General features: G+C 36.2%; 1 protein-coding gene across 1 annotated transcript; it reads right to left on the bottom strand.

Moving 5' to 3' along the window:
- Positions 1-265: 265 nt before the first annotated feature.
- LOC109112827 (protein-glutamine gamma-glutamyltransferase 5-like) lies at positions 266-14,721 on the bottom strand. Its single transcript, XM_042725336.1, has 16 exons — positions 14,646-14,721; positions 14,049-14,228; positions 12,931-13,173; positions 8,835-8,953; positions 8,622-8,750; positions 8,483-8,539; positions 8,216-8,354; positions 7,386-7,521; positions 6,297-6,400; positions 5,905-6,144; positions 5,224-5,256; positions 4,660-4,713; positions 3,289-3,495; positions 2,280-2,443; positions 1,503-1,639; positions 266-600 (listed from the first exon to the last, which is right to left on the bottom strand). The coding sequence occupies exons 1-16, from the start codon at positions 14,650-14,652 to the stop codon at positions 450-452; spliced, it is 2,100 nt and encodes a 699-aa protein (XP_042581270.1). The 5' UTR covers positions 14,653-14,721; the 3' UTR covers positions 266-449.
- Positions 14,722-23,735: the final 9,014 nt, after the last annotated feature.

A 23,735-nucleotide genomic window follows, 5' to 3' on the forward strand; every position in this document is an offset into this window, starting at 1 on the left:
AGAATGTTTAAATATTTGTTTAGATATATCAGTTACCGATTCTCATAATGATTAATAATGTGAGAGAATTTAAGATTTTATGTTTGAAAACTAAAGCAGTGGGGTGGGGGAGAGGGTTTCCAGGACAGTTTTAATGTCACATGTCCTGTTCAGCCTGTCAGCATTTGAATATTTGCTCTCACTGAAGCTGATAGTCTTTGCTGTGAATGACTAAACTAGTCTGCCCTCTGCTGGAGAATGCATGTGAACAGATCGCAAACATGGATAATGCATGGATATGCTTTATTTTCAAGCTTGTGCCTAAATAATCTTAAAAACAAGTCAGTTATTCAAGCTAGATTTCACAGTGACATAAAAAAATGATTAGAAAGCAGTCAGTTCTAAATGTGTTTCAACCATTAGTGCAGCACTACATGAGGGGTCATAAATAATTATAAAGGTGTGTGACTCTAAGATGCTTGAACATTGATGGTCTTGAATCCGTGCATGATAGTGGGAGGATTCTCCAACACTAAATTAGCAGAAAGCATCCTGGCACCTGCCATCCTGGGAGTGAAATTGACGCGCTTCTTTATGGTTTCTCGGGGTTGGATCGTAAGCCTGAAATAAGACATGCAAACATCACTTTTACTGTTCCAAGTGTTTAAAGTGTATATCATGGTGCAGGTTTAACATACAAATGAACTCACATGAGTTTCTGTGATATGCCTATGATTACAGAAGTGCATCAGAAATGCTGACTAACAATTGTGTACTGACACTTCTAATAGACACTGTAGCAGTGAAACTGATGTCAAAGATAGTCATGTCAAAAATCTCAGAAACAACCCCTCCCACTGATTGAAAACTGTATGTACTCGACTGTTTGAGGCCCATCAGAATCACTCATCAGGCATGTGAACTAAAACGATCATGACATGCATAGTTTCTTTCATAATACCACTATTACGATTATAAAATCAAAATAGATAAAAATGGATCTATTTTAAACAGTGTAAGATTCTTCCCAGGTGAAAAAAGTTAACTTCCATAATATACTTAAAGTGCTCTATTTTCGTGCACTAATTTTGAAAATAAGGCATTTTAAATACATTACGGAAGTGTACTTTTTTAACCTGGGTTTCTGTTATTTTGTAATCACTTTTTAATGACAGTGATGTATGATAATGTGGCTTTATTGTAAAAAAAAAAAAACAACTGTATTCACTATAGCATGGATTAAACACCAGGGTACTGCGTCAAAATACTTTCTCTCATACTTTGCAAGCTAATGATGCGGATTCAAAGATTGATTTTTTTTCAGGAAGTTATAACAGTGTGACACTTTCTAAACATTATTCTGTTTATTTGAGCATTCCAATCAGCCAATCAGTGTGTGTTTGGGGGCGGGGCTATGTGTTTGCTGACCAATGGCAAACCAATGCTCGGGAAAATCTGTTTGAAAAGAGCCATTTGTGTGATTCATTTGTTAATGCTCAGGAAAGACTTTACACTTTACACACCTCATTTGAGCCTTCTCCTCTAAGAGCCCTGAACCAGATACGGTCAGTTCTCCGCTCACTGCAACATTAAACGGGTTTGTGAAGATCACCGTGGCCACTTGTGGTGTGTTAATGATGACCGAGACCTCATTTTGAATCTGGAAGTAAACACAAATTGCTTTTGTTATTTTTACTATATTATTTATATATTATTTATACCATATAATTTGTTATTTTTACTATATTATGTTATTTTTACTATATAACTATATTATTTACTTGTGAATTTAATTATGCAAGAATATAAACCTTTATGTATAATGTATTATAAAATGTTGTAATGCATTATATGTTTTCTTAAATAATCATAACCAAAATTAAAATGCATTATGATATTTGAAGATTCCTTCTTACATCTGAAATACGTTTTTGTTTTAATGCATTATATTTGCTGAAGGTGTAACAATGACTAAATAAGTATTATAATATTTTAAAACTGTGGTTGCAATTATTCATGAGATTATGCAATGCATTATAAGGTGCATTGCAAAGCATAATTAATGCATTAAAATACTTTTATAATGCATTATAGATAAAGGCTTCAAGTAAATTCTCCAACATAATATCTATGATCTTGGAGTGATGCATATATTTTTATATAATAAAAAAGAACATCTGAAAATGGTTTAAATTTGTCACAAAAAAATTATTGTTTCTTATATAAAGGGGGGTCAAGGATAGAGGAGTTCATGTTTCTTTTGAAGCTAGTATAAATGTCCATGTTGGGTCAGCATATACCTGTATATCGAGGGAAGGGCTGCGGATGATGAACTCTTCTGAAGCCAGCACTCTCTCCTGAGACTTCACGTCCTCAATAACCACAGCCAGGTTAACCAGAGAATCCTCCTCAGTCTCCTTCAACATGTAGTGCTTGAAGGAGATCTCATGTTTTATAGTCACAGCTGGTGGAGTACAGTAAACAGGATTCAGTCATGTGACCTCACAATTCCTAATCAATCATTTCGCCATGTTTTGTTGTATTCGAAAGCATGTGGTCCATATGGAGGTTTCTACAAGACCTGAGAGTAAAATAATTTTGTTTTGCATACTGGTTGTGTTCAATGTAATACTGTACTGCCTTATACTAAATAAACAGTATGCAGTATGCATTCCATGACAAACATTTCAGACAGAAGTATGCTACATTATGGTCACATGATGCAAGTGAGTGGCGTCCAGTCATGATCGTATTTATTTATTTTTTTCTGTAAATTTTTTTTTGGCAGTCTGATGAAATAATGAGTAAAATATTGTGATTAACTTGGATGCACTGCATTCCGGGGTTTCGGCCTGTTTTGCCAGAGGATAAGGCCTGTACATTTTAATCATGTATATCTACTGAAAGCAACATTTGTCAGCGTACAATAGTAAATACATGTTAGCATCATTTTAGATTTTATGGATTTAAATCCATTCATTTGAAACCAAAATCATCAGTCTGTCGCTTTTTTAAATTATGTTTTGTTACTTTATAAGGCTTTATTTTTTAAGTAGCCAAATTTGTTTGGTTGCACTGATTAAAAAATGTTTTCTTCCAAACCAACATTAGAGAATCATGACCAGATGTATTGTAATGCTGCCTGAAAAAGCAAATTGTAATATTTCTGCCACTTCATTTACCCCTTCAACAGAATAAATGTGTACAAAACTTACAGGTTGTGGTTTTATTTATATTTATTTTTTTATTTTTTTATTTTTATAAATACATTTTAAACTAATCTTAAGTTATTTTTTGCAGAACTCTTACTTTCTTTCGGGCCAATCTTTATGTCATCATGAGCCTCCCAGAAGGTTTCTGTGGGATTTCTGTTGTACTCCTTGTTCTGAGCGTTCACATGTTTTCTCAGCAGTTTTGGAGCAGCATCATTGTTAGTGATTATGATGTTGAAAGAAATGTTTTCTCCAACTACAGGGGCTTTCAGAAGCTGGAGAGAAACTTCAACACCCTTGGAAGCTACATGAAATGACATGGTAGATCATTGTGTTTAGTCATATTACTCAAACAAACAAAGAGCAGTGTTTATGAGGAAAGGAAAAATAAATGCTAGAACTTACCCATGATTCTATCACTTTGAGGTTCACAACTGAAAGTAATGCTTCTTCCAGTAACTTAGATGAATAACAAAAAAAATATTTAGAAGAAAATCATAATAAATATTTACATAAAAATATTCTCAAAATGGATTTAGGTGACACTGAGTTAATTTAACAGTTTGTCATGCATGTAATTTTTTGTTAAAAGTTTCCACAAAGTGTTCAAGAAACCTTCACTACAATTTCTTTTTCTTCTTCTTCCTCTTCTTCTTCTTCTTAGAAGATCAGAACAAAGACCACTGAAGTGTTTTAAAAGAAATTACTATTTTAATCTTACAACTTCTAAATTTCACATTTTAATTCAATGTGTTATTTGCCATTTCCTTGTAATTACTGTATGTGAGAAATTTACTGAAGGAAAACAGTGTCAATGTAATCCTACACAAAAATTGATGAAAACTTTTCATTGTCTTTAACAACAAACTATTCATTTTTTTTTTTTTTGATGATGCTGAAACTAGTCAAATGAATTACACAGTTTTCAGCTTTAAACATTAGAAAGCTAGATTAGAATGACTTACCACCAGCCAATGATCGACTACATGTGTTTCCAACTAAATGTGAAAGAATTAGATTTTTGTATGAAACATATTTTAACAGTAATAATAATAATAATAATAATAAGACTTTATTTATATAGCACCTTTCAAACATAAAATGTGACTCAAAGTGCTTTACATAATTAAGAATACACAGTTAAATAAGCAACATTACATCCAATAAAACAAATACATCAAGCATAAAGATAAAAAAACCTACAGTACATACAACCCATTCTATAAAAAACAAGCGTACATTTATAAAGTAAACTAACTGAATGCCAAGATAAATAAATAAATAAAATAAAATACTCCCTGTACTAGCTTCCCTAATATCTGATGGTAATTTATTCCATAATTTTGGAACATAATCTACGAAGAATGCATCACCAATTGACATTTTAGATTATTGTATTTAGTCATATTACTCAAACAAACGAAGAGCAGTGTTTATGAGGAAAGGAAAAATAAATGCTAGAACTTACCCATGATTCTATCACTTTGAGGTTCACATCTAAAAGTAGTGCTTCTTCCAGTAACTTAGATGAATAACAAAAAAATGTTTAGAGGAAAATCATAATAAATATTTACATAAAAATATTCTCAAAATGGATTTAGGTGACACTGAGTTAATTTAACAGTTTGTCATGCATGTCATTTTTTGTTAAATGTTTCCTCAAAGTGTTCAAGAAACCTGCCCTACAATTTCTTTTCTTTTTCTTTTTTTTTTTTTTTTTGAAGTTGCAAGCAAACAAAGACCACTGAAGTGTGTTTTACAAGAAAGTACTATTTTAATCTTACAACTTCTAAATTTCACATTGAATTCAATGTGTTAATTGCCATTTGTTTGTAATTATGTGAGAAATTTACTGAAGGAAAACAGTGTCAATGTAATCCTACACCAAAAACTGACTTTTCATTGAATTCTTTTTATTGTCTTTAACAACAACTATTCATTTTGTATTTATTTTTTTTCCGGTGATGCTGAAACTAGTCAAATGAATGACACAATTTTCAGCTTTTTAGATTGGTAGGTTAGAATGACTTACCACCCGCCATTGATCCACGATATGTGTTTTCATCTAAATGTGAAAGAATGAGATTTTTGTATGAAACATATTTTAACAGTAATAATAAAAATAATAAAACTTTATTTATATACCACCTTTCAAACATAAAATGTGACTCAAAGTGCTTTACATAATTAAAAATACACACTTAAATAAGCAACAATATTACATCCAATAGAACAAATACATCAAGCATAAAGATAAAAAAAGGCCTACAGTACATACAACCCATTCTATAAAAAACAAATGTACATTTACATACATCACAAAGCCGTAAAATTAATAAATAATTACTAACACACACACAGCACAAGAAAATAATATATAATATAATATATATATACATATATATATATATATATATATATATATATATATATATATATATATATATATTAACACTAAGAGTACTAGCTTCCCTAATATCTGATGGTAATTTATTCAATAATTTTGGAACATAATTTACAAATGATGCATCACCAATTTTCAATTGTGTCAAATGCTGCACTCAAATCTAAACGAACAAGAATTAAAACTTTATTTTTACTGGAATTAACTGTAAGCTCATTTGTTATTTTTATAAGAGCAGTTTCGGTACTGTGGTAATTCATATAGTCAGAAACTTTATGTTTTTTTCTTTTTTATCACTCTTTCTCTTACCCTCCTCAGTTTTGTATTCAGACGTGATGTCCTGCATACTCATGGATCCTGGACGTTTGGTGGAGATCAGGGCTCCAACTCTGCGTTTATCGACGCTGGTTGATAATACTCTCCCATTTCTGACGATCATTGTACGCACATCAGCATTCACTTCTGCGTAAACGAACGGCACATCGTATTGCGCATCCACCCTCCGCTCATAAATGGCTGTAACAGCAGCAGGACCACAGCGGAACATTCCTGTGACAGAATATTGATGTTTAAGCATCATTATCATCAAATCCCAGCTCAAAAAAATAGCATGCTTTGGAGGAACTGAATAGGATGCTATCTAGGCAGCTCACTAGTTTTTTATATATGTTAACCTCGTAAAAATCACTGTAATGACAGACCTGCGCTCATCTCTTGTGGCGTGGGGTCGAGAACCTGCCATCCGTCATAACCTCGACCCAGATCAGGCCTCTTCATCCAACTCTCCACCCACACATGGAAGTTCCTGAAAAAGACCAAACACTTTCAGCTCACATTTTGACAGATTAAAAATCATGAAACAATGAATTATTCCTTTCCATCGCAATCAATACCGTAGCCTAATGATGGTGCAGACACCTTTACTGAAGTATAAGGAAAAGCATTAAGGGACTATCAATTAAAAACAATTTTACAAGTTTTTATTTATTTATTTTATTGAGCAAGGATGTATTAAACCAATCAAAAGTGACAGTAAAAACATTTTGTAATGTTACTATATTTTTGTACTTCAAATAAATGCTTTTCTTTTGAATGTTCTGTTCATAAAAAATAAATAAATAAATAAATAAATAAAATATAATGTATGAGTTTCCACAAAAATATTTGGCAGCACAACTGTTTTCAACATTGATAATAATCAGAAATGTTTCCTGAGCAGAAACTCAAGGATCATGTGACACTGGAGTAATGATGATGAAAATTCAACATTCATCACATAAATAAATTACATTTTAAAATGTATTAAAATAAAATAGTTATCTTAATGGTACATAATGGAACAGTATTACAATTTTTACTGTATTTCTAAATGTTTCAGCCTTGATGAGGAGAAGAGACTAATTTCCAAAACCTTAAAACATATTACCAACCCCAAACTTTTAAAAGGTAGTGTACATAAGGTAATATTCTCAATAAATACAATTTGGATGTAATATATTTAAGTAATTACATTTACATTGACTCATTTAGCAGAAGCAATCGAAACCAACAAAAGAGCAATAATATGCAAGTGATACAACAAGTCTTGGTTAGCCTAACGCAGTACACATAGAAAGGGGATATATATATATATATATATATATATATATATATATATATATATATCTGTTTATATTCTGTTTCTGAAGCAGCTAATCAGCATATTAGAATGATTTCTGAAGAATCATGTGACGCTGAAAACTGGAGTTATAATAACTACACTTTTTAGACTTCTAGGCATTTTAACTCACCAGATGCTATCCCTGCTCATGGACAGTTTTTCCCCCTTCTCATTGTAATATTCCTCAATCGTCATATTTCCGTCTGTGTCGTGAGCAGAGTTGAAGTTGGTGACGACTCGAGTCGGAATGCCAAGGGCTCTCATTACTATTACACAAACAAACACTTTTGATATTAATCATTAGTAGTAGTTATTAAATTACCAATGGCCAATGAAATTAATACTTCAACTAAAAATGAAAACACACTCCCATGCTGTTTCAACCACATTATTTTCGTTCAACCCATGAAACACAAAAGGAAAACACACACATACACACACACACACACACACACACACACACACACACACACACACACACTACCATTTAAGAGTTTGGGGTCGAAAAAAAATACATATATGTTTTTGAAAGAAATCTCTTATGTTCACCCTTTATTTAATCAAAAATACAATACAAAACAATAAAATTGTGAGATATTATTACAATTTAAAATATATTTTCTATATAATGTATTGTAAAATTATAATGCATTGCTGTGATGCAAAGCTGCATTTTCAGCATCATTACTCCAGTCTTCCGTGTCAAATGATCTTTCAGCAATCGTTTTAATTTGCTGATTTGATGCTCAAGAAACATTTATGATTGCATAGAAACTTTGAACTTATAGAAAGTTCAAAAGAACACGATTTTTTTTGTGTATTATTATTTTTTTGTATTATTAGTGTTGTTTTTTCTTTTTTTGATCAGTTTTAATGTGTCTGAATAAAATAATTCATTTCTTTAAAAAAAAATTGCTCTGACCCCAAACTTTTGAATGTAATGACTTCTATTTGTCCCACCTGTACACATGACAGCAGCAAACACCCAGCACTGTCCGTATTTCACAGGGCTGAATTGTGTTTCTGACCACATCCTGAGAATATCTGCGCTGCCGGACCACTTTGAAGGGTTGACGCACACCCAGCCATCTAATCTGTCCTAACGTTGGAACACAACGGCAGACTAACACGGACCATCTCAGGGCGTCTAGTACAGAACACGTACAGGGTTTTTTTTTTTTTTTTTTTTTGCACTAGTGGTCTGCCCTGGAAGCGCAGGCGAAAAACTTTGTAGTCCCCTGACCAGTTTCCCATTAACACTCCTTTATCATCATTACAGTTCACCTGTTTAGAAAGACAGAGAGACTATATTAATACATGGAGAGAGAGAGAGAGCAGAGAGGAGAGAATGAGAGCAGATCCTCACCATCGCTGAGATCACGCGGCTGATGTAAACCGGATTGCTGCGGTTCAGTAGATCTTTACCCATATCCGCTTGATGTTGAGGACTCACCTGCAGCAATTTCATACAGATGTCCAATATCCCTTTTTCATACTGAAAACACATTTATGCATGACAGGAGTTAATATGAAGCCATTGTTCAGTGCTGAGCTGTCAGTCAATGGCCAAACATCTGACCTGATCAAATGACCAGGACTGGGGGACAATGTTCCCGGTGCTGCCTTTAAATAGCAGCCCGATATCACTCTTGACATATTCAGTCCTCAGATCCTCTGACTGCAGAAACACTGAATCAGCTGCAGAAAAACACAACCGTTTATTTTGTAATCTGTGTGTAATTGCAATAAATGAAGGCAAATAAATTATAAGAGGCATTACTGTGATTTTAAAGGTGTATAAAATGGTGTATAAAAAGTAAAGACATTTATAATGTTACAAAAGATTTCCATTTCAAATAAATGCTGTTTTTTTCTATTCATCAAAGAATCCTGAAAAATAAAATGTACCCCTGTTTCCACAAAAAATAAGCAGCACAACTGTTTTCAACACTGATAATAATCAGAAATGTTTCCTGAGCAGAAACTCAAGGGTCATGTGACACTGGAGTAATGATGATGAAAATTCAAATTGATCACATAAATAAATTACATTTTAAAACGTATTAAAATAAAATAGTTATCTTAATGGAACATAATGGTACATAATGGAACAAGAGACTAATTTCAAAAACATTAAAACATATTACCAACCCCAAACTTTTAAAAGGTAGTTTACATAAGGTAATATTCTCAATAAATAAAATTTGGATGTAATATATTTAAGTAACCAAAAGGCCAAATTCAAAGATTTTACCAGGGTCGGGACCACCTTACATTTACATTAACTCATTTAGCAGAAGCAATCGAAACCAACAAAATAGCAATAGTATGCAAGTGATATAACAAGTCTTGGTTAGCCTAACGCAGTACACATAGAAATACACACAAACACACACACACACACACACACACACACACACACACACACACACACACATACATATACACATACACATAAATTTTCTGTTACTCGTATTTTTATTATAACAAGTATATAGAATAGAAAATAAATAGAGCAAAAACAAACCTTACAAACTGCTGTCCTTCTCTGTTTCTTCTACATACAACATACAAAGTATATAGAATAAAAAAAAAATAGAGAAAGCTAATGTTAGAGGCCTTTTTTGTTGTTTTTTTATATATAAAAAATATTTAGAGAGTGAAATTGTTAGAGGGTAATTTATTTAGAGAATGCTAGAGTTAGAGGGTCAAATAAAGATGGAAGGGATGTTTTAAGCCATTTCTTGAAGTTGCCTAAGGACTCAGCTGCTCAAATTGAGTTGGGCAGGTCTTTCCACCAAAATGGAACAGTTCATGTAAAAGTCTGCGAAAGTGATTTTTTGCCTCTTTGGAATGGCACAATGTAGTGTATCAAACCCGAACCAGACAAATTAAAGATTCGATCGGGAGCATGGTTGAAACATGAGCCGAATTCCACAGAAAGGCAACAGGATGTTGTAAATCAACTCCTAGCACCACAGTCTGAAGCAAGATAACCAACCAACTCTTTCAGAGAACAGCTTACAACATTAACACCATTAGAACAATTATTGACAGCTTCAAATCGAGAAGAGATTGTAAAATTTGGGGCAATTAAATCCAGATTGATGGTCAAAGACATGCACAGCCTGACCATCACATGCAAACCCATGATAGTAATCATGATCACATGGATTGACTTCCCCCACCTACAAGACAAGAACCGGACTGAAATTCCTTTAAGGGGACCTTTTAACCTCTGGTCTCCACAGAACATCCTTATGTCAGAGATGTAGATGCACCAAAATGAACTCAAAGACTTATAAAGGAATATTGCTACAGTCCATTGCTTAACTCCATATCAGATATATAACCCAAATATTTGACTATCAAGTTTCTAATCACTTATTGTGTATGTCTTTTTAATAACTATTGAATAGCTTAAGTATTCATATTCATGTTTAGTATGTGTGTGTTCGAATCTTCTTGCTTGAAACGTTTCTGAGCATCAGTTATTTGTCAAATGTATCATATTCTTATCATAGGAATCATGTCCAAAATTATACCCTGCAAGAGCGGGATTCGGACCACGTGATTGATAAGATAACATATGATTTATGAATGGGTGGGACAAACATCACAAAGACAATATCTAATTGGTCAAGACAACATTTGAGGTGTGGTCGAAAGGCCAGTTTAAATACTCAGGACACCATCAAATTTTGCTTTTAGCCTGCTTTTAGCTTTTGCTTGTAGTTTAAGCTTTTAGCCATGCTTTTTATTATTACGTTTAGCGTTCTTTGAGTGCGGTTCCAGCGTGCTTCGGCCTGCACGGCAGCTGCTACTTAGCCACGATGAGAAGAAACACCACCTAGTCTTGTAAAACTTTACTTCTATTCTATTCTTTTACTTTAGTTTCTTTTCTTTTCCGTTGAAAGTTTCATGTTCTGAGTTAAGTTTTGTAACGCTGTGTCTCCGAATCTGACCTCGAGTGCCCGTTCAACTTCAACCAGCCCACAACTCCGCATCATCAGCCAACGCCCAACCACGGGCTTCCCAAGACGTCACGTGAACTTCCAGCCAATCAGCAACCTCGGGAAACCCCCTTTTCAACGACAACAAAGGGAACCCCGTTACACAGGCAACGCAAGTAACATACCTCCAGACTCTGAGCTGAACTGGTGTAGCTGTCTAATATAATTTTAACCTCATTGAGGAACTCAATGCGAGGGTTAATTAAGTGATTGATGGTTGTTCATGTCTATGCAATTTCACGTATTGCTGTAAACATGGGATTTCACATTTTCATTCTTAAACCCATTCTTTCCTACCTTTCTATCTTCCTGCAACTTGTGTGAATGTGAGTGTGTGTACTTATGTGTTAGATTAGTTTATATGTCTTAGATTTATCTAATAAAGCCTTATTCATATTGGAAAGAGAAGTATCTTGTGTTTTGTGCTTACAAGATAATGTCTTAAACTGCCGATCTTGTTACTGTGCTAATTAATAGTGTTTTCACTATACTTTGGATATTAATATCCATCGCAGAGTTGATGTTATATGGCTCGTTCAACGAATCGCTGGCCGTCTCAGTGATCAGCCGTAAAACAGTGATTCTGTTCAAATTCCCTTTAAATCTTAAATGATTCCCTTTGAGCTAAATTGACCTGTTTCCCTTACACAATAATGTGTCGTTCACTTGCAGAACGCAAGCTTCTAGAGGGCACACAAGTCTGATGTAGTGAATTTAGGTAAAGGGGTGCAGAGCCAGTGGTGGTTTTGTAGGCAAACATCAATGCCTTGAATTTTATGCGAGCAGCTATTGGTAGCCAGTGCAAATTGATGAACAGAGGTGTGACAGGCGTTCTTTTCGGCTCATTAAAAATTAATCTTGCTGCTGCGTTCTGGATTAATTGTAAAGGTTTGATAAAAGTGGCTGGAAGACCTGCCAAGAGAGCATTGCAATAGTCCAGCCTGGACAGAGCAAGAGTTTGAACAAGGAGTTGTGTAGCATATTCTGAAATAAAGGGCCTGATCTTTCTAATGTTGTATAAAGCAAATCTGCAGAACTGGGCAGTTTTAGCAATGAGGTCTGAGAAATTTAGCTGATCATCAATCACAACTACAAGGTTTCTGGCTGTTTTTGAGTTATGGTTGATGTGCTGTATGGTGAAATTGTGATGATGTGATGGGTTTGTTGAAACCACAAGCAGTTCTGTCTTGGCAAGGTGAAGGTGGTGGTCCTTCATCCAGAAATGTCTGTTAGACAAGCTCAGATGCGAGCAGCTATCGTCGGATCATCAGGAGGGAATGAGAGGTGGAGTTGAGTGTCATCAGCATAAAAGTGATATGAAAAGCCATGTTTCTGAATGACAGAACCTAGTGATGCCATGCAGACAGAGAAGAGAAGTGGTCCAAGAACTGAGCCCTGAGGCACCCTAGTAGCTAGATGATGTGACTTGGACACCTCACCCCTACAAGATACCTTAAAGGATCTATCCGAGTCCTACAAACATGAATGATTTTTCAAATAATTTCTCCAGATAAGAAGAGGTGCTTCTTCATTTACATTTCTAAGCAATGAGACTTAATGTAGAGTGATTTGGATTAGCAAGTAACTAGCAACCACAAAGCAACATGCTTAAAACTTGTGCCTACTAAGGCATTCAGTTTTAGACAAACCGACAGCACTCACCTGGGCACCAGGGGTTGCAGAGGAGCGTGACCTGGCCAAGAAAATATGCTTTCACACTCAGGCGGGTCTCAACTCTCAGATGAAGTGTGTAGGCACCAATAGAAGCAGACGCAGGGCTGGACAGTGATACTGAAAATGCACTGTGTCCAGTTGGGTTCCGTATGCACTTCTCCAGAACCGCTGTCCACTGGGTCAGAGAGGGCTGTCTGGACACAGAGACCGGAGCCTCCACATACAAGGGGCCTGCGGTAAGGAGAAAGGTGTGGATGTCAGAATAGAGCGCAAAAATATGGTTCTGGAATGAATTTTCTCCACAGAGTAACTGATTGTAAGTTTTCATGTATTTTACCAATTACCAAATATCTAAAATGATCTAAAGTTAAATAAAACTAGAATCGTTAAAAAATCTAATTATTTTAAATAAAATACAAATATACTTATAGACATTTTATTTCAGCTAGTTGCTTAGGTAAAATTTCTTATTTAGTCTAACTTGACATAATAAAATATCTAAAATGAAATGTTACTATGTTAGTATTTATGATGTTTATCTCGCATATTCAATCACCATTAATGTACTGTTTTAAGTCTTTTTTAAGCTTATTTTAGCCTGCTAATGCTTTTTTTTCCTTCTAAATTTTTTTTTTTTTTTTTTTTCTTTATTCTATTTTGTGTATTTTTGTACTGCCTTGTCCATGCTGTAATGTCTAAATTTCACCTCGAGGAGAAAATAAAGTCTTATCTACATAAACTAAAACTAATAAATGTAATAAATGTAAAAACTATGAATTATGAACTATGAATTTTATCATAATGGATAAAAAATGGATTTATCACACACACACACACACACACACACACACACACACACACACACACACACACACACATTAGGTTAATGCTATCAGCTAACCCAACCTCTACCCCTAGACTTACCCATCACAGAAACATGTGCAGAGTGCTATATTTAAATCAAAACATCTTTTGGCTGATTTAAAAGCCTTTTTAACTAGTGAGGACCAGTCAAATTGTCCTCACTAGTGGGTTGGCAAAGTCCTCAAAGTATGGTCCTCAAAAGTATGGTTAAAACAACTACACAGATGCACATGCAAACTCACCTAAAACAATTCGAAAGATCAGTTTTTCCTTCATTGGATCGAATGGTCGTCCATCAAAGTTGATAGTCACTGTGAAGGCCTGTCCTCTCCGCAGAACCAGAGTGCTGGAACTCAGACCGTCAGTCTTGTGGCGGGTCTGGTTTTGCATCTGTTGCAGGTCGATAGTTCGAACCTTGAACTCTGTGTAAAAATGAGCAAATGTGATATTATTTCTCATTATTTTGATAGATAATATACATAACTGTACCACTACAAATATTTATGTGTTTGAATTTGCAGTTAACTAATAATTTATGATTAACTATTATAAATAATTCTCTTAAAATTAATGCAAAGTTTGTTATATGTAAAAGTCAATAAAAAGTTGATCACAAAACAATTAAAGCATAATAAAATAATATGACATCTAAAAAAAATTGCATCTAGTAGTAAAGATTATTGCAATAAGTTCTTCATAAAGCCATAAATAGCAAAATTACTCAAATAGCATGATTATTATTTTTTTTTTTTTATTTTTTTTTTTTTGTAAAAGGTTTAAACAAAATTCCTTTGCATATAAACCAGTAAAAATTATAATAATAAAAACATAAAGCTTACCGTCCATGATATGCAGCTGTGTTGGGGTTGGATGTTTGATTCAGATTCACAGTTTATTGCGCTTTTATACAGCATTCATCTGCCTCGCCCTTTCCATTGAAGTTACCGTACATGCAATACATGCCAAATGTTACAATCAATAGAACCAACACCTCAAAAACAATTACGCAATCGCACACGCTGTGTGTGTGTGTGTGTTTCAGCGGGTGGATTCAGAATGAGTAATACAGATATATATTTACACAGTCGTCCACGTTCAATGGGACAAAGGTGAGATCAGGACAGACGATGTATATGCAAATGTGCACAGCTTTTGTCCCATCAGTGAGTCATAGCACCAGCAGTTTATGCAGTTACAAATGAAAGAATTCCTCAAAATTAGCGTCACTTTACTATAATACAGGAACTACACCTTCATTAAGTCACATGTAAAGTTATAGGATGTGCAAAACTGTGGTCACTTTCATCTGATACTGTATAAACAATCAAATCCTACAATACTTAAATGTATTAAAAGTATATTTTCATGCCATTATCAAATTGCCAGCAACAGAGGAAGATGGCATAAATGTAACTTACACAAATGTTGTTTATTATATGTATTATATAATATATTATATTAAATATATACAGATATTATATATTTTATATAAAATTTGTAATATTTATAAAGGGTTTTATAAATGAGACCCCTGGAGTGCCGGCTGACGTGCTGATGTCTGGCTTGCTGGTTGATCGAAGGGCTGATTTCAGCAAACCTAATTAGACAAACAAAGAGTTCAAGAGCAGCCTCTATGGCCATGACGAAGGAACTTTGTTCGGACTCTATAGCCGAGCTCAAGAGCAGGAGTCGACTCACAAGCAGGCCCATGGTCTGGACATGTTGAAGATTGTTTCTTCTTCCATAGTCTTCTCCTTTGGGCTGACATTAATGTGCATTTTTGACTGAGCTCAGAGGGTTGAGCAGGTTCTGAACCAGACTCACAAACTGGAGTAGAGTCTGAAGTGGATTGGGCTTGAGATCACACACTCTCACTCACACCAGTGAGAGTGAATATTAGATAAATCATGACAGATATAAGAGATATAAAACAGATATTTAGGTATAAGGTGAACAGATAAAGATATAAGGTGCAGATATATCTGTGGTATACAGATATAAAGTGAGTTGCTGTCAGGACTGGTCTTAGTTTCATGTTGGGCGACACACTCTTTTACTGTCCCCATTTTCCTACAAACCTGATTCCAAAAAAGTTGGGACTCTGTACAAATTGTGAATAAAAACAGAATGCAATGATGTGGAAGTTTCAAATTTAAATATTGTATTCAGAATACAACATAGATGACATATCAAATGTTTAAACTGAGAAAATGTATAATTTTAAGGGAAAAATAAGTTGATTTTAAATTTCATGGCATCAACACATCTCAAAAAAAATTGGGACAAGGCCATGTTTACCACTGTGTGGCATACCCTCTTCTTCTTATAACAGTCTGCAAATGTCTGGTGACTGAGGAGACAAGTTGCTCAAGTTTAGGAATAGGAATGTTGTCCCATTCCTGTCTAATACAGGCTTCTAGTTGCTCAACTGTCTTAGGTCTTTTTTGTCGCATCTTACTCTTTTTGATGCGCCAAATGTTTTCTATGGGTAAAGATCTGGACTGCAGACTGGCCATTTCAGTACCTGGATCCTTCTTCTACACAGCCATGATGTTGTAATAGATGCAGTATGTGGTCTGGCATTGTCATGTTGGAAAATGCAAGGTCTTCCCTGAAAAAGATGACGTCTGGATGGGAGCATATGTTGTTCTAGAACTTGGATATACCTTTCAGCATTGATGGTGCCTTTCCAGATGTGTAAGCTGCCCATGCCACACACACTCATGCAGCCCCATACCATCAGAGATGCAGGCTTCTGAACTGAGCGCTGATAACAACTTGGGTTGTCCTTGTCCTCTTAAGTATGGATGATTATGGGTTGAGGTTTTACAAATGGTAATTAATTTTTTGATTCATCTGACCACAGAACAGTTTTCCACTTTGCCACAGTCCATTTTAAATGAGCCTTGGCCAAGAGAAAACGCCTGCGCTTCTGGATCATGTTTTGATATGGCTTCTTTTTTGACCTATAGAGTTTTAGCCGGCAACGGCGAATGGCACGGTGGATTGTGTTCACCGACAATGTTTTCTGGAAGTATTCCTGAGCCCATGTTGTGATTTCCATTACAGTAGCATTCCTGTATGTGATGCAGTGCCGTCTAAGGGCCCGAAGATCACGGGCATCCAGTATGGTTTCCCGGCCTTGAGCCTTACGCACAGAGATTGTTCCAGATTCTCTGAATCTTTGGATGATATTACGCACTGTAGATGATGATAACTTCAAACTCTTTGCAATTTTTCTCTGAGAAACTCCTTTCTGATATTGCTCCACTATTTTTTCGCCACAGCATTGGGGGAATTGGTGATCATCTGCCCATCTTGACTTCTGAGAGACACTGCCACTCTGAGAGGCTCTTTTTATACCCAGTCATGTTGCCAATTGACCTAATAAGTTGCAAATTGGTCCTCCAGCTGTTCCTTATATGTACATTTAACTTTTCTGGCTTCTTATTGCTACCTTTCCCAACTTTTTTGGAATGTGTAGCTCTCATGAAATCCAAAATGAGCCAATATTTGGCATGACATTTCAAAATGTCTCACCTTCAACATTTGAAATGTTATTGTAACGACGTACAAACTGGCAGACACTCAAATAAAACTTTAATAACCAAATAAACATTAAAACAGCACGACAGCCCCTCACGGGCGACTGCCGCGCACAAACAAAAACCAAACCACAAAATAAAACCCAGGCCTGGTCCTCTCTCGTCCTTCACTGTCGTCGCTCCTCTTTTGTAACCTTCCGATCTCCTCCGTGGGACTCGAGACCGGTGAGTGGAGCAGGTGTCGCTCATTTCCCAATCACTCCACCGGCCTCGCTCCATTCCCATGGCTCTCAGCCCCGCCCCACAAATATAAGTTTATGAGATTTGTAAATTATTGCATTCCTTTTTTACTCACAATTTGTACAGTGTCCCAACTTTTTTGGAATCGGGTTTGTATATGACACAATCATTATAACATTTTCCTATTTAATACTGTAAAGTGCTTTGACACAATCTGTATTTTGTAATAGCGCTATAACTAAAGGTGATTTGACTTGACTTGACTATTTGACATGACAACATCTGCACTTATTAGGAAAAACATTTAAGGTGTTTCCAGTATCAGTGGTGTTGAAGATGATTTCACAAGTCATGAACAAACAAAGGCTTGCCTGTGAGAAACGTGGAAAGTTAATTAATTTTATGATGTTGTAAGTGCAGTAAATGTCAGCATAAATTATAAACATGTATTTATAATTATAATGTGGTTTGAAGATGTTTTAATTAGTGCTGTCAAACAATTAATCACGATTAATCACATCCAAAATAAAAGTTTTGTTTATATAATATATGAGTGTGTAGTGTGTATATTTATTATACATATATAAATACAAACACATGCATGTATATATTTAAGAAAAATGTGCTTTGTTTACTTATATTTATTTATAATATAAAATGTAATAATATAAATATATAAATGTATATACATGTAAATATTTTCAAAATATATACTGTATGTGTGTGTATTTATAAATACATAATAAATAAACACAGTACACGAACATATAATATGTAAACAAAAACCTTTATTTTGGATGTGATTAATCATGATTAATTGTTTGACAGCACTAGTTTTAATTAAATAACCTTTACATAATGTGTCATGCCTATATGAAATGCAAACTAACCTGCAATAATTAAATGTTAAACAAATATCATTTATTTAATCCAATTTTATTAACCAATGTCTTTGCTGTTGACCTTCAATGATCCAGTTCAACCATACTAATAAGAAAAAATGAAGTCAGATAAACATGGCATTTGTGTTTTATTTTTTAATTGCTGAAGTGTGTGTACTTTCTTCTCCTGTGTCCTATTCTTCATGCAACCCAGAATGGCAGCACAGCTGAAAGGTTTGTTTGAGCTGTGTCTTCTACAGTACAGACATTAATTTATATTTCCTTCAGTTGAGGCTTATTGATTTCACTTTTGGTCTGAAAGAACCTTTACCTGAGTGTGGCAAGGGGGGCGTGGTTCAGCAAAGTCTGCAGCGGGAGAGAGAGTCGGTAGACGAACGGTGAGTGAGTGGGTTAAACGCAAATAACCAACACCTGTGGCTTGTTTCAGTAAATTGGCATGGAGAGACTATATAACACCAGGAGAAACAGGAGTGGGAGAGAGAGAGAAGGACTGCTGACTGGTGGAACCTGATGAGCTGGAATCTTTGCTGGAGAGAAAGTTGTTACATGATTGTGTTTATGCTTCTGTGCTGTCTGCACAATGATTTATTTTATGGGTGAGTTTATGATAATAAAAAGCCACCGTTAGCAGTCAAGCCAACCCCGTCCTCTTCCTTCCTCAAACAAGAACCTTGTTACACTGAGAACCTGAAATAATCTGCCAAATATATATATATATATGTGTGTGTTAAAAACAAGTAAGCAAGCCAAGCCCAAATTAGGAAAAGTAATTTAACGTAGTGCATTACTTTCTATAAAAAGTAACATAAGTAGGAACGTAACAATGCATTTATTTAATTTTTGAGGAGTACCGCAATATTGTAATGCATTACTTTTAAAAATAACTTTGCTTATCTGCTTATAATGCTTATTTACTTTTTGTATTATTGATATTTTATTTATAAATAAATGTGCAGGAAAATGTCTTATTTCAACCATGAAAATCAGGAGATGGTTTCATATGTGTGTGTGTGTGTGTGTGTGCTATTTCACCCCAATAATAAAAGAAAAACAGAGAATTTACATTGCACATAGATAATTAAGTTTGTATGATTCACAATTCTCATAACCATGACACAAAAAAGGCATATGTTTTGAAATTGTTAAGTATTTATGCATCATTAATTAAACTAACTAGCATGGTCCTGAATGCAATCATTCTGCATATGCATTCGGTTGGATTATGAAATACTGTATTTGACATATGACAATTACACTTATTAGGAAAAACATTAGTGGTATTAACAGTATCATTAGTGGTGTAAGGCTTTCACAAGTCATGAAGAAACAAAGACTGTGAGGAACTTGCAAAAAATGTTATTTGCAATTATAAACGTAATTATAAATAATTATAAACAAGCATTTAGAATTATAATGTGATCTGAAGATGTTTTAATTAAACAAACTTCACAACAGTTTTGTAATTGTTCCAGCAAAATCATTGCTTTTAATTGCTTTAAGATGAAATGTGGCCCAAAAATGTTTTTTAGAGATTTGAAATCATGTTCTGTTTTTGCTCTAACTGTCAGGGACCAGGCAAGCCCGGTCCCAGCCAATCCACAACATTCACTTTGCCCTAAGTATTAATCACCCTCACCTGGTCATCATCAACAAACTTATCAAGGCACTATAAAACACTCACCTCAGCCCCAGTTCACCGTCAAGCCTCCAACAGGAACAGACCTCAAGTTTCCGTCCCCAGGTTGCCTCACATCCGAAGAGCTCCACGACGTAACGTATAAGTACTTTTGAAAATCTAACCTCTGTGTCATTGTTCTGCTGTCTCCAGGATTCCCGATCCATCCCAGTTACCTGATTCCCCTTCGATCTCTGGTATCTCCTGTGTTCCTGGCAAGCTCGCTGGACAGTTCCTCTCCTAATAAAGAAGGAAAAGGACAAGCATTAGTAATCTGGGATTGTGTGGCATTGACCTCTCGTCTATGGACGTACTCACCTGGATCCCACCTCTCACCGAGTGATCTGCACTGAATCCGCACCTGAAATCACCTTCTACTCACCTTGCACTTATTCTTGAGAGAAATAAACATTGTGTTGAATTCACTTACCTCTGCCTCCAGTGACTATCCTGACAGAAGGCTTGACCAACACCGAAATTAATTCAGCACAACCCGAAGACGCAAACACCGCTCCCACACTGGTGTACATCGCAAACTAAGTCTCTCGACCAGCGCCCTTCTCCGGCCGGGCGGAGGATTGCAACGGGTTCCTGTTACAATGTTCACTCACTTGAGCAACACGCACATCAATACCCTACAGAAAGATAAAAAATCTCATCATTCTCCAGCAATTATCCGGGGCTGCATTGAGATGGGCCGAAGCATTGTGGTTTCAGGAGACTGCGGTCACCTTGTCCTTGCAGAATTTCCTCAGTCACTTTAAGGAAGTGTTTGGACGCCCTGTGGGAGACTCTTCGGTCAGCGATCAGTTATTACACCTGCGTCAAGGTAACCGAAGAGTGTCTGAATACTCCCTTGAATTCCGGACTCTGGCCGCGGTGAGTGGATGGAACGAGAAAGCACTTCTAACGGTATACCGAAGAGGATTAAATCCCGCACTGCGACTGCAGCTCGCCATCTATGATGATAATCTGGGGTTAGAGAAATTCATGCAACAAGCCCTCCGAGTTCACTTAAGATCCCAGTCCTGTTATCAGGAAACTCACGTCCCAGCTCCTGTCTCTCATCAGAACCTACCTGTGAAAATCCCGGAATCGCAACCTGAGCGAATGCAGGTGGAAACCCAATGACTGTCACCGGCAGAACAAAACCGTCGGCGAGACCTCAGACTATGCCTCTACTGCGGCAGCGGAGAACACTTTATACGAACCTGTCCATCTCGTCCCCCGCGGTTATTGGTGAGTTCAGTGCTTCCTCAACCCTCTGTATCAGCTCCACTCACTATATGTGTAACTCTGAGGTTTCGGGATATCAATGTGGCACCCACACCCAGCCATTGTGGACTCCGGATCGGCCGGCAACTTCATTTCGGGGAAACTTGCCAGGGCACACAACCTTCGGAGGACTCGAACCACAAAACCGTACTCCATCTATGCAGTGACTGGCGAGATGATCAACGAGGGGTACGTGACATCAAAAATAGCACCAATCACCCTCTGTGTAGACAATATCCACTATGAATCATTTACCCCATTTGTTCTCACAAATAGCCAAGCGGATTTAATTCTAGGCCGCCCTTGGCTAATTCAAATTCAACCCATGGTAGATTGGGCTATGGGGAAAATTCTGAACTGGGGCTGCAACTGCCTAGCCACGAATCACTTATACCCCGTACAATCCGCTAATGATTACCCTGTCTCCATGTCAATGAATTCTACATCTATTGAGAGTCCCACGGAAAACCTGTCTGTCAATGTTCCTTCATGCTATGCCTCTTTTGCAGACGTCTTCGACCCAATTGCAGCCTCCAAGTTACCGCCACATCAACCCTGGGATTGCGCCATAGACCTAATTCCCGGAGAAACCATTCCCAAGGGTCGAGTTTACTCCTTGTCCATCCCTGAACAAGATGCCATGCAAGAGTATGTCGAAGAGGCTTTGGGACAGGGTTACATTAGACCTTCCACCTCACCGGCTGCCGCCAGTTTCTTCTTCGTCCCCAAGAAGGATGGAGGCTTACGACCCTGTATTGATTAAAGAGCCCTAAACAAAATCACTGTGAAGTTTAGTTACCCGCTTCCATTGATACCATCCTCCCTAGAACAACTCTGTGACGCCCGTATCTTCACAAAATTAGATCTAAGAAGTGCATACAGCCTGGTCAGAATTCGGAAGGGAGACGAGTGGAAGACGGCTTTCATCACCCCTGCAGGGCACTACAAATACCTGGTAATGCCGTATGGTCTAGTAAACGCCCCTTCAGTGTTCCAAAGTTTCATGGACGAGGTCCTCCGAGAGTTCCTGAACCATTTTGCCCTCGTCTACATAAATGACATACTCATTTTCTCTCGCAATGAAAGTGAACACCAGCATCACATTTCCCAAGTAGGAAGTAGACGCCTCCACCACAGATGTAGGAGCCATTCTATCCCAGTACTCCGAGGGCGCATCCAAACCCATGCCCTGTGCCTTCTTATCTAGAAAGTTATCCCCAGCCGAGAGAAATTATGATATTGGCAATCGAGAACTCTTTGCCGTAAAACTTGTTCAAGAAGAATGGAGACACTGGCTGGAGGGAGCCAGGCAACCATTTCTCATGCTTACAGACCATAAAAATCTCCAGTACCTGAAGGAAGCGAAGAGGCTCAATCCTCACCAGGCTCGGTGGGCCCTTTTCTTTACCCGGTTTCACTTCCAAATATCCTACCACCCCGGATCCAAGAACACAAGGGCCGTTTTGTTTTATTTAAATGAACTATTGTTTAAAAATTATTATATTGCTGGCTTATATTGGAATGGAAATTAAAAAAAAAAAATCACACAGAATTTCTAGAGGCAACAGCAATAATCAAAAGATGAACATTTATTATTAAGCAAGAACATATGGACAAAATACAAGATAAATTGAATTTATTTGGGTGAATACAGCATAGTTTACAACATTACATACATTTAAACTTGTTTAACAAGCATTTTAGACATAAAAATTTAACATTTAAAAGTAGCATTTTAATTAAATTGTATTCAACCATTCTCTGTAATTACTTTTTACCAAAATAGTGCTAATTCTGATGCTGGTGGGTCACCAAAATATGAGCCGGTGAAGGGCTGCTGTTTGCGGAGAACTCCAAACTTCATACCGCGGCCTTGTGTTTCACTTGTAGCTGAAAGATTGTAGGACTGACTCCATAACCTGCCCATAAACAAACAGTACTGAGATTAGAGAACATATTTTAACAACAAATTAAATTAAGCTCAGTATTATAATGAATAAAATCCATTTATTTTATGCAAGGCAAAAGGCATTTCCATCATGCGAAACGACTGCTGCTGACTGACATCTCGTCCTTATGTTGCGTTACAGCACAGTAAAGACTTTAAAAATTAAATAATGTATACAAACTTTTATTTCGCTGAAGAAGTGCACCAAATCAGTTACAGAAAAATTACCCAGCACCTTGGTAAAAAATATTTAAAAAATGACCCAATAAAGTGACTCAATAAGCTGAACCCAAAATTTGGGTTAAAAAAAAATTCTCAGGCAGCACCTGGGTAAAAACAACCCA

This window comes from Cyprinus carpio, chromosome B6 (assembly GCF_018340385.1).
Source record: "Cyprinus carpio isolate SPL01 chromosome B6, ASM1834038v1, whole genome shotgun sequence".
Lineage (NCBI taxonomy): Eukaryota > Metazoa > Chordata > Actinopteri > Cypriniformes > Cyprinidae > Cyprinus > Cyprinus carpio.